This window comes from Panulirus ornatus, chromosome 10 (assembly GCF_036320965.1).
Source record: "Panulirus ornatus isolate Po-2019 chromosome 10, ASM3632096v1, whole genome shotgun sequence".
Classification (NCBI taxonomy): domain Eukaryota; kingdom Metazoa; phylum Arthropoda; class Malacostraca; order Decapoda; family Palinuridae; genus Panulirus; species Panulirus ornatus.
In genome coordinates, this window is record NC_092233.1 from 36,483,365 (window position 1) to 36,497,705 (window position 14,341).

Here is a 14,341-nt window from a genome sequence, read left to right on the forward strand (position 1 = left end):
GGAGGGTATTGACTGAGAGGGTGAAGGCATGTACAAAGCATCAGATTGGGGAAGAGGAGAGTGTTTTCAGAAGTGGCAGAGGATGTGTGGATCAGGTATTTGCTTTGAAGAATGTATGTGAGAAATACTTAAAAAAAAACAGATGGATTTGTATGTAGCATTTATGGATCTGGAGAAGGCATATGATAAGAGTTGATAGAGATGCTCTGCGGAAGGTATTAAGAGTAGATGGTGTGGGAGGCAAATTGCTGGAAGCCGTGAAAAGTTTTTATTGAGGATGTAAGGCATGTGTATGAGTAGGAAGGGAGGAAAGTGATTGGTTCTCAGTGAATGTCGGTTTGCAGCAGGGGTGCGTGATGTCTCCATGGTTGTTTAATTTATTTATGGATGAGGTTGTTAGGGAGGTGAATGCAAGAGTTTTGGAGAGAGGGGCAACTATGCAGTCTGTTGTGGATGAGAGAGCTTGGGAAGTGAGTCAGTTGTTGTTTGCTGATGATAAAGCGCTGGTGGCTGATTCGTGTGAGAAACTGCTGAAGCTGGTGACTGAGTTTGGTAAAGTGTGTGAAAGGAGAAAGCTGAGAGTAAATGTGAATAAGAGCAAGGTTATTAGGTACTGTAGGTTTGAGGGACAAGTCAACTGGGAGGTACGCATGAATGGAGAAAAACTGGAGGAAGTGAAGTGTTTTAGATATCTAGGAGTGGATTTGGCAGCGGATGGAACCATGGAAGTGGAAGTGAGTTACAGGGTGGGGGAGGGGGAGAAAGTTCTGGGAGAGTTGAAATATGTGTGGAAGGCGAGAACATTATCTCGGAAAGCAAAATGGGTATGTTTGAAGGAATAGTGGTTCTAACAATGATATATGGTCGCAAGGCGTGTGCTACAGATAGGGTTGTGCTGAGGAGGGTGGATGTGTTGGAAATGAGATGTTTGAGGACAATATGTGGTGTGAGGTGGTTTGATCGATTAAGTAATGAAAGGGTAAGAGAGATGTGTAGTAATAAAAAGAGTGTGGTTGAGAGAACAGAAGAGGTATTGAAATGGTTTGGTCACATGGAGAGAATGACTGAGGAAAGATTGACAAAGCGGATATGTGTGTCAGAGGTTGAGGGAACGAGGAGAAGTGGGAGACCAAACTGGAGGTGGAAGGATGGAATGAAAAAGATTTTGAGCGATTGGGGCCTGAACATGCAGGAGGGTGAAAGGTGTGCAAGGAATAGAGTGAATTGGAACGATGTGGTATACCGGGTTCGACGTGCTGTCAATGGATTGAACCAGGGCATGTGAAGCGTCTGGGATAAACCATGGAAAGTTTTGTGGGCCTGGATGTAGAAAGGGAGCTGTGGTTTTGGTGCATCATACATGACAGCTAGAGACTGAGTGTGAACGAATGTGGCCTTTGCTGTCTTTTCCTAGCGTTACCTCACATACTTGCCAGGGAAGGGGGTTGTTATTTCATGTGTGGCAGGGTGGCGATGGGAATGAATAAAGGCAGCAAGTATGAGCTATGTACATGTGTATATATGTATATGTATATGTCTGTGTATGTATATATATGTATACGTTGAAATGTACAGGTATGTATATGTGCGACTGTGGTCATGTATGTATATACATGTGTATGTGGGTGGGTTGGGCCATTCTTTCGTTTGTTTCCTTGCGCTACCTCGCTAACGTGGGAGACAGCGACAAAGTTTACTAAAAAAATAAATAAATATATACAGACTCAAATAAGTCATTTGCCATGACTTCATTACCTTAAACCAAGTCATGTTTTTTTCGTACTTCATGACCCAATTGACTGCATAATAACTCTTACGCTTCTAACACAACTAAGACATTGAGTATGTCATATAAGTATCTCAGCTTCTCTACACAAATTTACATAACTTAATCCATCATGTTGTTTAATAATCCTCAGCTTCTCTATACAAATTTACATAACTTAATCTATCATGTTGTTTAATACTCTCTCAGAGTTTCTCATGAACTACTTTCTTAGACAACAGCCTCTTCTCTCTTTCACCAATCCACCACCTTAGCTCCATTTCAGAAATAAATCATCTCCAATGCACAAGCACACATGCAGAAATGATGAGAGATTATAGTCTGAGTTCTGATAATGCAAAGCAGCAGCATCCTTATACAGTTGGCTTTCAGAAAAAAGAAAAAAGTCAGGGAGGGAAGTAAACACGTCATGTTCAACAGAGGAAAGGTCAATATTACTACTGTAAATGTTGCAGAAAGATAGAAAAAGAGGCAGGTCAAGGAGCTTTAGCTACAGAAGTTGGGTGGATCACAAATGCAGGATGGTAATTAAGATTCTCATGATGACAGTCAGGAAGACATGTTATTTTCTGAGTGTGTAACAGGTAAATTTCCAATACCAGCCTGTTAATGAACACATTATGATGAGGTGACTTAAACACTCACACATACTCGATACAGAGAATATCATCTGTGTTACAATGACTGGTAGAGGTAAATGAGGATTTAAAAGAAGCAGGAATGAGACAAGATATAAAGAGGGGATAATATTGTGGAAAGTACACAGAACTAAACTATTGTATGGTAACACATATTGGGAAATGGTGTTTGATAGCCATGATCCAAAGCATTCTGATGAAAGGTTTTGTGATAGAGTGAATGTGTAGGAATATGGGTTTTGCTAGCCTTAAGTACAGAGAAAAGATTGAGAACAAGGGAAAAATATTTCAATACAAGATTTCAAAAAGCAAAGGAGCTTCAAGATGTGCAGTGGTGAAGATAAAGGCAGTACTCCTGCCATATGGAAATAAAGAAATTTAGTGAAGAATATTTTGGACAAGAGAACACCCTAAACTTTTCCATGAAGTCATCAGGAATAAAATTGTCAGTTAAAGTAACAGCTAATCAAGCTAAGGGGTTCTGATGGAAGAGAGTAGAGGATGATGTAAGGATACGTGAAGAAGTGAAAGACATTCAAAAGTGTTTTCATAGTGGGAGGCACTATAGCTCCAACATCAATGAAATGAAATGGGAAGGAGGTCTTAGAAAGAAATGAGATATCTAGAAAAGACTTTAAAAGAATACTACAGGGTTTTGCCCCATACAATGATCACAGTCTTGATATTTCTGAAGATGTTTGCAGATACACTTGATAAATAACTTAAAATAGTCTTCAAGAAGTCACTAAAGAAAGGCAAAGTGCAAAGGGAGTGGAAAAGGGGCAAATACCATAGCCATCAATGAGAAAGGAGACTAGGAAATGGAGATGAACTACAGTTCATTCTCCCTAATGAGTGGTCTGTAAAGTACCAGTAATAAAAATAATTGGAAAGAATATGGGTGATTTCCTGCTGAGAAAACATAACCAAAGATAGAGACAACACAGCTTTAATGAAAGGCAGTCATGTGTAAAGACCTTACTTGATTTCTGTGAAAAAGTTAGCTCTATTTTAGACAAGACAGAAGGCTGGATGGATTGTTTGTAACTGGACTGCCAGAAAGAATCTAACAATGGGAGATGATTATGATAGTAGCACATCTAGTAGGAATAAGGGGAGCCTTCTTGGTTAGACAGAATATTATCTAAGTTGACCTAGCAGGAATATGAGGAGCCTATTTGATTGGTCAGAAGACTATCTACATTGAAGAGAACAAAGGATTCATGTCTGAGGAGCTTCTCCAAATGGAGTGCTGCAAGGGTTCTGTTCTGGGACTCTTACTATTCTTTATTTATGTCAATGACCTGAGAGAGGGTATGGACTCCTAACTGAACATGTGTGCTTATGATGCAAAAGTCATGGAAGAAGTGAGAAAAACTTTGCTTGCATCACTTACAAGGGGAACCTAGACAGACACCAAAGTTGACCTAACACATGGTTGATGAAGTTCAATCTGAGAAAATGTAAGTAATGAGGATGAGTCACAGTGAAACAAGTCCTCAATATGAATACTATCTAGCAGGATAAAAGCTAAAGGAATTTGAATGTGAGAGAGACTTGGAGTCAGCACTGCTCTTAACTTGTTTCCTGAGTCTTAGCTTAGGAGAAAAATTGTAGAGACCAACTGTCTGCTGACAAATATTTGCATTATATTCAAGTTCATGGACTATGAAATATTCGGCATGCTGTTCTCACCTTCCATAAAGCCAAAACTAGAATATGCTTCTCAAGTTTAGTCACCACATCTAAAGAAACCCAAAAAATTAAGAGAGCAGGCTGGGGGTGAGGAAACAAAAATGGTACCAGAACTAAGGCTGGAAGCCTAAAATTTGCCCATCATGAATAAAAGAGTTAGGAAAGACCTGATTAACCTTTATACTTCTAAACAAGACAGATGATGTACATGAAATCAAAGGAGCTTTTTAAAAAAGATATCAATAAGTAAATGCACAAAACAGTAAAAGAATACAGGACGAATTTAATAAACTGATTGAGAATATAGTAATTAAGGGCAGCACACAGAAGTTTAAAAGTTGTATGATTGGAGAGAAGGTTCAAGAGATGGGGCCCCAAGAGTGCAAAACTACATCATTGTTCTGTATAAAAGGGTAAGAAAAAAAGCTAACATTTACAGTTACGCACAATACTACATTCACAAACAAACCCATACACATGTAAATACATTTTACATTATATACATCACATACACACAATTACTCAAATTATTGATGATACATCACAATTGACAAATAAGGATAAAAAAAATATACATCATAAAAACATACCTGCAAATGGGTATGTTCAGGAAGTTGACAGGTGGAATAATAATACCAGTCTCCTGCACTACTAAAGGAGCTGGCCCACTCCCACTTCTTGTGCTAAGTGACTCCAGCATAGTAGCCATCTCCTGCCGCTCCACCTCAATCAAGTGAGGCAGCATCGCACTAACTATAAAAAGAAAGGTGTGCCTTTTGTAATATTAACATATAATCACTACTAGTTAAGTTATACTTATACAATTACATGTACTCCATGCACAAATATCTAGAGGTTATGTATGCTGAGACACAAGCAACTAACAAAACTGCAGCATATAAACACTCGAAACCCTTAAATTCTGGTATGTGCAGTGCTGCAGGGCCAATGTATACTTGAGAACAGAACAGAATTTAGCCCTTAAATGCTCGTCACTTGCAATTTTTTTCTTAAAATTACGGAAAAAATGAGGCCTTCAAATTTTGTTTCCCCATCATAAAATAGAAGAAACACATGTAAAAGTAAAGGATATTTACAAACAAGTGAGTTTACATAGCATGTGTCCATAATTCTGCCCTACATTAATGCATGAATACTCCAGTGACAACAATGCTGGGACTTTCTTTTTGGGGGGTAGGGTAGTCACATCACACTATTCAGTAATGACTCTTTTGTCTACATATACATCTAAAATGAAAGATATGTACAATACAGCATGCTAAGATCGGTGGGAAATTCAAAAAAGACCCAGGAAGCATGTGCTTCATATAATAATCCTCGCCACCTGGTACCCAAATTGTAATATGACTCCTAACATTTCAGGTTAAAAGAACTTGTGTCAGTACAAATGAATGCAATGAAAAGCCTGTAGGGAGAACATTTTCTAAAGAGGTTTCCAACTTCTTGAGAATATCAAAAACTTACTTAACAGTTAGTAACTACTTTTCCACACTTTTTAACTGATTTCTACCAGTCCCTTCTGAACAAACAATGAATTTTGGTAAAGACAACACTAGCTCTGTACAAGCTAAGATAAGCATTAAATGCTGCGGTGAAACAGGGAGTGAAGTTTACCTCTCATAAGAACCCACAGGGCATCAAACTCTTTCCCATATGGGAGAGAGAGAGAGGGAAAAAGGTGATGTGAATTATCAATGGTTAGTGTCTTCATAAACATTCAAGCTATCACAAAACATTCAGCTTTTTACACACAATATCTCTGTCTGATCAAATATTGCAGCTCAAAAGGCTTAGTAAAGGTACTAAATAACAGGGAGATAGTTGTGCCATGTATGAAATGAGGTGGTGCATGTTTATCAAGTTGGAGGCTCCAGTCATGTGCAAAAGTCCAAGTCCAGATCAAGGCCAGGCCTTAATTGAAATATAAAAAGGATAACAAAAGGGAAATAGAAAAGATAAAAACTATCTTATGATTTTTGAGGAAGTGAAAAACCTCTCTTTCAAAAACTGTCAGGTCATACTTATTGGGAAAGACATGGACTGAGAATCCTGATGTAGTAATGTAAGAAGAAAAAGAGTACAAAAAATGTGGCAAAGCAATATGAACGGTTGGGGTTGCATTAGAGTTTCTCACGAAAGAGGTGACAACATTGCTGACTGACTTGTCAGGCTATCTGATGTTTGCATGGCCCAAGGTGAAGTGCTTGAGGAATAGTAGTGAACATGCAGTGCCACTGTAGGAAGGCAAACAGAACAAAAAATATAAATAAATTTTAAGATGTATAAGCCTGTTGAAGATGCCTATCAAGGGATGGTAGTGATTAAGAAGGTGGACACATGCACTAAGTATCTGACTGGGGAGGAGCAGTGTTATTTCAGTAGAGGTTTAGGGTCTATGCACCATGGTGTTCGAAAAATGAAAAATACTTAAAGAAAAAAATTACTTGTATCTGATATATTTGCATCTGAAGACAGCCATGATAGGACTGACAGAGAAGGCAGCTGCAGAATGCAAAGAAGAATTTCTACCACGAGAGAATGGCATGTATGCGAGTAAAATGGGAAGAGGGCGAACAGTTACCAGAGAAGGTGGGTCTGTCAAGAACGTGAAATCATCATGGATGATTAATCTGCTCATGGATGGAGTGACAAGGGAGGTAACTATGAGAGCTGAAGATCTGGGGGTTGGGGAGTGTAAGATGTGTGTCATATGCTCATTGCAGAAAACATAACTGGTGGCAGACTCAAGGACAAACTACAAATGCTAGTGTTACAATTCATTAGTGTGTGTGAAAGAATGAAGTTGAGAGTAAATGTGAAGAAAGGTAATGAGGTGCAGCAAAGGGATGAGACAAGATGTATAAGTTTAAATGGGGAAGAATTTGAAAAAAGCAGAATGCTTAAGAAACCCTGGAATTAATGTAGCACAGAGTGGAACATTGAGGCTGAAGGGAGTCATACAATAAAAGAGGGAGCTAAGGTCCTGGGTGCATCAACAACAATCACGTGGAAGGAGATATCAGTGTATGTCTAAAGGCACAGTAGTCCCAACAGAATTTTTCGAGGTGTAAACCTGTGGCCATGAACACAAAATAGAAGAGTGTGGTGCTTTGGAAATGATATCCAAGGACAAAACGTATATAATGTGAGATACGTTATTTGTGTAAGGAATGTTGGTGATGGAAGGCAAGGCAGTAAGCAGACTGAGAGAGCGAGCTAACCAGGATCTAATGAAATGATCTGCACATAGGAGGGGAATATATTCTCTTTGTCACATACAACCTTTCCTCTCTTTCTCTCCATTAGTCCTAAACCATTTCAGCACTTTAAAACACTTTTTATTGCCACCAATCTCTCTTAGCCTAACATTATCACTTGATCAAACCACCTCATACCTCATATTGTGCTCAAACATTTAATTTTCAACACATTCACCCTCTGCACAACCCAATCCATAGCCCAAGCCTCACAACACAATATTGTTGAGACTATTTCACCTTCAAGCATGCCCATTTTCGCCCTTCAAGATAACATTCTCTCTCTCCACACATTCTTCAGCACTCTCAGAACCATTGCACCTCCCCTATCCTATAACTCTGCTTCTAAGGTTCTGTTCACTACCATGTCCACACCTAGATACCAAAAACACTTCACTTCCTCCAATATGTCCCTCAACCCTGCTGAACATAATAACTCTGATTGTATTCACATTCACTCTCGGCTTTCTCCTTTTACACACCCTTCCAAACTCAGTCACCAACTTTTGCAGTTTCTCATTCGAATTTGCCCTGTTAAACCATGTTAAAAATTATGATCATTGTACTGACTGGAGTAATGTCTTTTCAGTTATCAACTCTAACTCCTGTACTACAAGAAATATCACTGAATCTTATAATATTAAATACACAAAAAAATTTTAACATAAATATTAGTGAAGGGCTATACAAATTGGACAGCTTTATCACTGAAAAATTTGTAAACATTTCCCTTATTTGTCCAAATAATAAATCAATTGATACAAATTTTGCGAGACTAGAATGTACCTGACCTCCATTCAGGTCATGACTGTTTACCAAATGGCATCCTAGCTACATCTCTTACTTGTATATCAACTGACTTGTTATATTTCCTTCTTGTATCTTCCCAATGATGTGATCATGACATGAAAGTGGACTTGGGAGCTTATTGTGTGAACGAATGTGGCTTTTTTTGTCTGTTTTCTTGGTGCTACCTTGCTTAAGCAGTGGGCAGGGATGCTCTTTCCTGTGAGGCAGGGAAGAACCAAGAATGGATAAAAGCACGCAAGAATGAATACGTAGAAGTCTATATATGTATGTGTCCATGTATATGTATGAATATGTGTGTGTATGGGCATTTATGTATACATATGTGTATATGTGTGGATAGGCCAATCTTCGTCAGTTTCCAGGGGCTACCTCACTTACATGGGAAATAGAGATTAAGTATAATAATGATAATACAAATAATGACATACATATATATTTTGCTTTGCTTTGTCACTGTCATCCGGGTTAGCGAGGTAGCAGAAGGAAACAGATGAAAGAATGGCCCAACCCACCCACATACACATGTATATACATACACGTCCAGAGACGCAAATATACATACCTATACATCTCAACGTATACATATATTAACACACACAGACATATACATATATACACATGTACATAATTCATACTGTCTGCCTTTATTCATTCCCATTGTCACCGAGCAACACATGAAATAAAAACCCCCTCCCCTTCATGTGGGCGAGGTAGCACTAGGAAAAGAAAATGAAGGCCACATTCGTTCACACTCAGTCTCTAGCTGTCATGCAATAATGCACCGAAACCACAGCTTCCTTTCCATATCCAAGCGCCAAAAAGCTTTCCATGGTTTACATATATATATATATATATATATATATATATATATATATATATATATATATATATATATATATATATATACATATATATATATATATATATATATATATATATATATATATATATTTTTTTTTTTTTCTTTTTTTATACTTTGTCGCTGTCTCCCGCGTTTGCGAGGTAGCGCAAGGAAACAGACGAAAGAAATGGCCCAACCCCCCCCCATACACATGTATATACATACGTCCACACACGCAAATATACATACCTACACAGCTTTCCATGGTTTACCCCAGACGCTTCACACGCCTTGATTCAATCCACTGACAGCACGTCAACCCCGGTATACCACATCGCTCCAATTCACTCTATTCCTTGCCCTCCTTTCACCCTCCTGCATGTTCAGGCCCCAATCACACAAAATCTTTTTCACTCCATCTTTCCACCTCCAATTTGGTCTCCCTCTTCTCCTCGTTCCCTCCACCTCCGACACATATATCCTCTTGGTCAATCTTTCCTCACTCATTCTCTCCATGTGCCCAAACCACTTCAAAACACCCTCTTCTGCTCTCTCAACCACGCTCTTTTTATTTCCACACATCTCTCTTACCCTTACGTTACTCACTCGATCAAAAATATATATATATATATATATATATATATATATATATATATATATATATATATATATTTTATTTATTATTTATTTTGCTTTGTCGCTGTCTCCCGCGTTAGCGAGGTAGTGCAAGAAAACAGACGAAAGAATGGCCCAACCCGCCCACATACACATCCACACACGCATATATACATAACTATATATCTCAATGTACACATATATATATACACACACAGACATATACATATGTACTCATGTACATAATTCATACTGTCTGCCTTTATTTGTTCCCATCGCCACCTCGCCACACATGGAATAACAACCCCCTCCCCCTCATGTGTGTGAGGTAGCACTAGGAAAGACACCAAAGGCCCCATTCGTTCACACTCAGTCTCTAGGTGTCATGTAATAATGCACCGAAATCACAGCTCCCTTTCCACATCCAGGCCCCACACACTTTCCATGGTTTACCCCAGACGCTTCACATGCCCTGGTTCAATCCATTGACAGCACGTTGACCCCGGTATACCACATCGTTCCAATTCACTCTATTCCTTGCACACCTTTCACCCTCCTGCATGTTCAGGCCCCGATCACTCAAAATCTTTTTCACTCCATCTTTCCATCTCCAATTTGGTCTCCCACTTATCCTCGTTCCCTCCACCTCCGACACATATATCCTCTTGGTCAATCTTTCCCCACTCATTCTCTCCATATGACCAAACCATTTCAAAACACCCTCTTCTGCTCTCTCAACCACACTCTTTTTATTTCCACACATCTCTCTTACCCTTACATTACTTACTCGATCAAACCACCTCACACCACATATTGTCCTCAAACATCTCATTTCCAGCACATCCACCGTCCTGCGCACAACTCTATCCATAGCCCACGCCTCGCAACCATACAACATTGTTGGAACCACTATTCCTTCAAACATACCCATTTTTGCTTTCCGAGATAATGTTCTCGACTTCCAAACATTCTTCAAGGCTCCCAGGGTTTTCGCCCCCTCCCCCACCCTATGATTCACTATCTGGGAGTGGATTTGAAAGCGGATGGAACCATGGAAGCGGAAGTGAATCATAGGGTGGGGGAGGGGGCGAAAATTCTGGGAGCTTAAGAATGTTTGGAAGTCGAGAACATTATCTCGGAAAGCAAAAATGGGTATGTTTGAAGGAATAGTGGTTCCAACAATGTTGTATGGTTGCGAGGCGTGGGCTATGGATAGAGTTGTGCGCAGGACGGTGGATGTGCTGGAAATGAGATGTTTGAGGACAATATGTGGTGTGAGGTGGTTTGATCGAGTAAGTAATGTAAGGGTAAGAGAGATGTATGGAAATATAAAGAGTGTGGTTGAGAGAGCAGAAGAGGGTGTTTTGAAATGGCTTGGTCACATGGAGAGAATGAGTGAGGAAAGATTGACCAAGAGGATATATATGTGTCAGAGGTGGAGGGAACGAGGAGAAGTGGGAGACCAAATTGGAGGTGGAAAGATGGAGTGAAAAAGATTTTGAGTGATCGGGGCCTGAACATGCAGGAGGGTGAAAGGCGTGCAAGGAATAGAGTGAATTGGAACGATGTGGTGTACCAGGGTCGACGTGCTGTCAATGGACTGAACCAGGGCATGTGAAGCGTCTGGGGTAAACCATGGAAAGTTGTGTGGGGCCTGGATGTGGAAAGGGAGCTGTGGTTTTGGTGCATTATTACATGACAGCTAGAGACTGAGTGTGAACGAATGGGGCCTTTGGTATCTTTTCCTAGCACTACATCGCACACATGAGGGGGGAGGGGGTTGTTATTCCATGTGTGGCGAGGTGGCGATGGGAACAAATAAAGGCAGACAGTATGAATTGTGTACATGTGTATATATGTATATGTCTGTGTGTGCATATATATGTGTACATTGAGATGTATAGGTATGTATATTGGCGTGTGTGGACGTGTATGTACATACATGTGTATGTGGGTGGGTTGGGCCATTCTTTCGTCTGTTTCCTTGCACTACCTCGCTAACGCGTGAGACAGCAACACAGCAAAATGAATAAATATAAATATATATATATATATATATATATATATATATATATATATATATATATATATATATATATATTCACATTTACACTTAACTTTCTTCTTCCACACACTTTACCAAACTCAGTCACCAGCTTCTGCAGTTTCTCACATGAATCAGCCACCAGCGCTGTATCATCAGCGAACAACAACTGACTCACTTCCCAAGCTCTCTCATCCCCAACAGACTTCATACTTGCCCCTCTTTCCAAAACTCTTGCATTTACCTCCCTAACAACCCCATCCATAAACAAATTAAACAACCATGGAGACATCACACACCCCTGCCGCAAACCTACATTCACTGAGAACCAATCACTTTCCTCTCTTCCTACACGTACACATGCCTTACATCCTCGATAAAAACTTTTCACTGCTTCTAACAACTTTCCTCCCACACCATATATTCTTAATACCTTCCACAGAGCATCTCTATCAACTCTATCATATGCAAGGTTATTAGGTACAGTAGGGTTGAGGGTCAAGTAAATTGGGAGGTGAGTTTGAATGGAGAAAAACTGGAGGAAGTGAAGTGTTTTAGATATCTGGGAGTGGATCTGGCAGCGGATGGAACCATGGAAGCGGAAGTGGATCATAGGGTGGGGGAGGGGGCGAAAATTCTGGGGGCCTTGAAGAATGTGTGGAAGTCGAGAACATTATCTCGGAAAGCAAAAATGGGTATGTTTGAAGGAATAGTGGTTCCAACAATGTTGTATGGTTGTGAGGCGTGGGCTATGGATAGAGTTGTGCGCAGGAGGATGGATGTGCTGGAAATGAGATGTTTGAGGACAATGTGTGGTGTGAGGTGGTTTGATCGAGTGAGTAACGTAAGGGTAAGAGAGATGTGTGGAAATAAAAAGAGCGTGGTTGAGAGAGCAGAAGAGGGTGTTTTGAAGTGGTTTGGGCACATGGAGAGAATGAGTGAGGAAAGATTGACCAAGAGGATATATGTGTCGGAGGTGGAGGGAACGAGGAGAAGAGGGAGACCAAATTGGAGGTGGAAAGATGGAGTGAAAAAGATTTTGTGTGATTGGGGCCTGAACATGCAGGAGGGTGAAAGGAGGGCAAGGAATAGAGTGAATTGGAGCGATGTGGTATACCGGGATTGATGTGTTGTCAGTGGATTGAATCAAGGCATGTGAAGCGTCTGGGGTAAACCATGGAAAGCTGTGTAGGTATGTATATTTGCGTGTGTGGACGTATGTATATACATGTGTATGGGGGGGGGGTTGGGCCATTTCTTTCGTCTGTTTCCTTGCGCTACCTCGCAAACGCGGGAGACAGCGACAAAGTATAATAAAAATAAAATATATATATATATATATATATATATATATATATATATATATATATATATATATATATATATATATATATCTGGAAGTGGATCTGGCAGCAGATGGAACCATGGAAGCAGAAGTGAATCATAGGGTGGGGGAGGGGGGCGAAAATCCTGGGAGCCTTGAAGAATGTGTGGAAGTCGAGAACTTTATCTCGGAAAGCCAAAATGGCTATGTTTGAAGGAATAGTGGTTCCACCAATGTTGTATGGTTGCGAGGTGTGGCTATGGATAGAGTTGTGCGCAGGAGGGTGGATGTGCTGGAAATGAGATGTTTGAGGACAATGTGTGGTGTGAGGTGGTTTGATCGAGTAAATAATGTAAGGGTAAGAGAGATGTGTGGAAATATAAAGAGTGTGGTTGAGAGAGTAGAAGAGGGTGTTTTGAAATGGTTTGGGCACATGGAGAGAATGAGTGAGGAAAGATTGACCAAGAGGATATATGTGTCGGAGGTGGAGGGAACGAGGAGAAGTGGGAGACCAAATTGGAGGTGGAAAGATGGAGTGAAAAAGATTTTGAGTGATCGGGGCCTGAACATGCAGGAGGGTGAAAGGTGGGCAAGGAATAGAGTGAATTGGATCGATGTGGTATACCGGGGTTGATGTGCTGTCAGTGGATTGAATCAGGGCATGTGAAGCGTCTGGGGTAAACCATGGAAAGTTTTGTGGGGCCTGGATGTGGAAAGGGAGCTGTGGTTTCGGGCATTATTGCATGACAGCTAGAGACTGAGTGTGAACGAATGTGGCCTTTGTTGTCTTTTCCTAGCTCTAACTCGCACACATGAGGGGGGAGGGGGATGGTATTCCATGTGTGGCGAGGTGGCGATGGAAATGAATAACGGCAGACAGTGTGAACTGTGTGCATGGGTATATATGTATGTGTCTGTGTGTGTATATATATGTGTACATTGAGATGTATAGGTATGTATATTTGCGTGTGTCGACATGTATGTATATACATGTGTATGGGGGTGAGTTGGGCCATTTCTTTCATCTGTTTCCTTGCGCTACCTCGCAAACGCAGGAGACAGCGACAAAGCAAAATAAAAATAATATACATATATATATATATATATATATATATATATATATATATTTTTTTTTTTTTTGCTTTGTCGCTGTCTCCCGCGTTTGCGAGGTAGCGCAAGGAAACAGACGAAAGAAATGTCCCAACCCACCCCCATACACATGCATATACATACGTCCACACACGCAAATATACATACCTACACAGCTTCCCATGGTTTACCCCAGACGCTTCACATGCCCTGATTCAATC

The 14,341-nt window shown here is 40.2% G+C and overlaps 1 protein-coding gene across 1 annotated transcript in view; it reads right to left on the bottom strand.

Annotated features, from left to right (window-relative positions):
* The window catches only part of LOC139750625 (protein brunelleschi-like), a gene marked incomplete at its 5' end in the record, with an annotated part of 205,178 nt that extends 200,284 nt beyond the window's left edge, over positions 1 to 4,894 (bottom strand). Inside the window, one exon of the mRNA XM_071665300.1 lies at positions 4,710 to 4,894. Within this exon, the coding sequence (XP_071521401.1) occupies positions 4,710 to 4,894 (185 nt within the window). The remainder of the gene's footprint in view (positions 1 to 4,709) is intronic.
* Between the last annotated feature and the right edge of the window lie 9,447 nt (positions 4,895 to 14,341).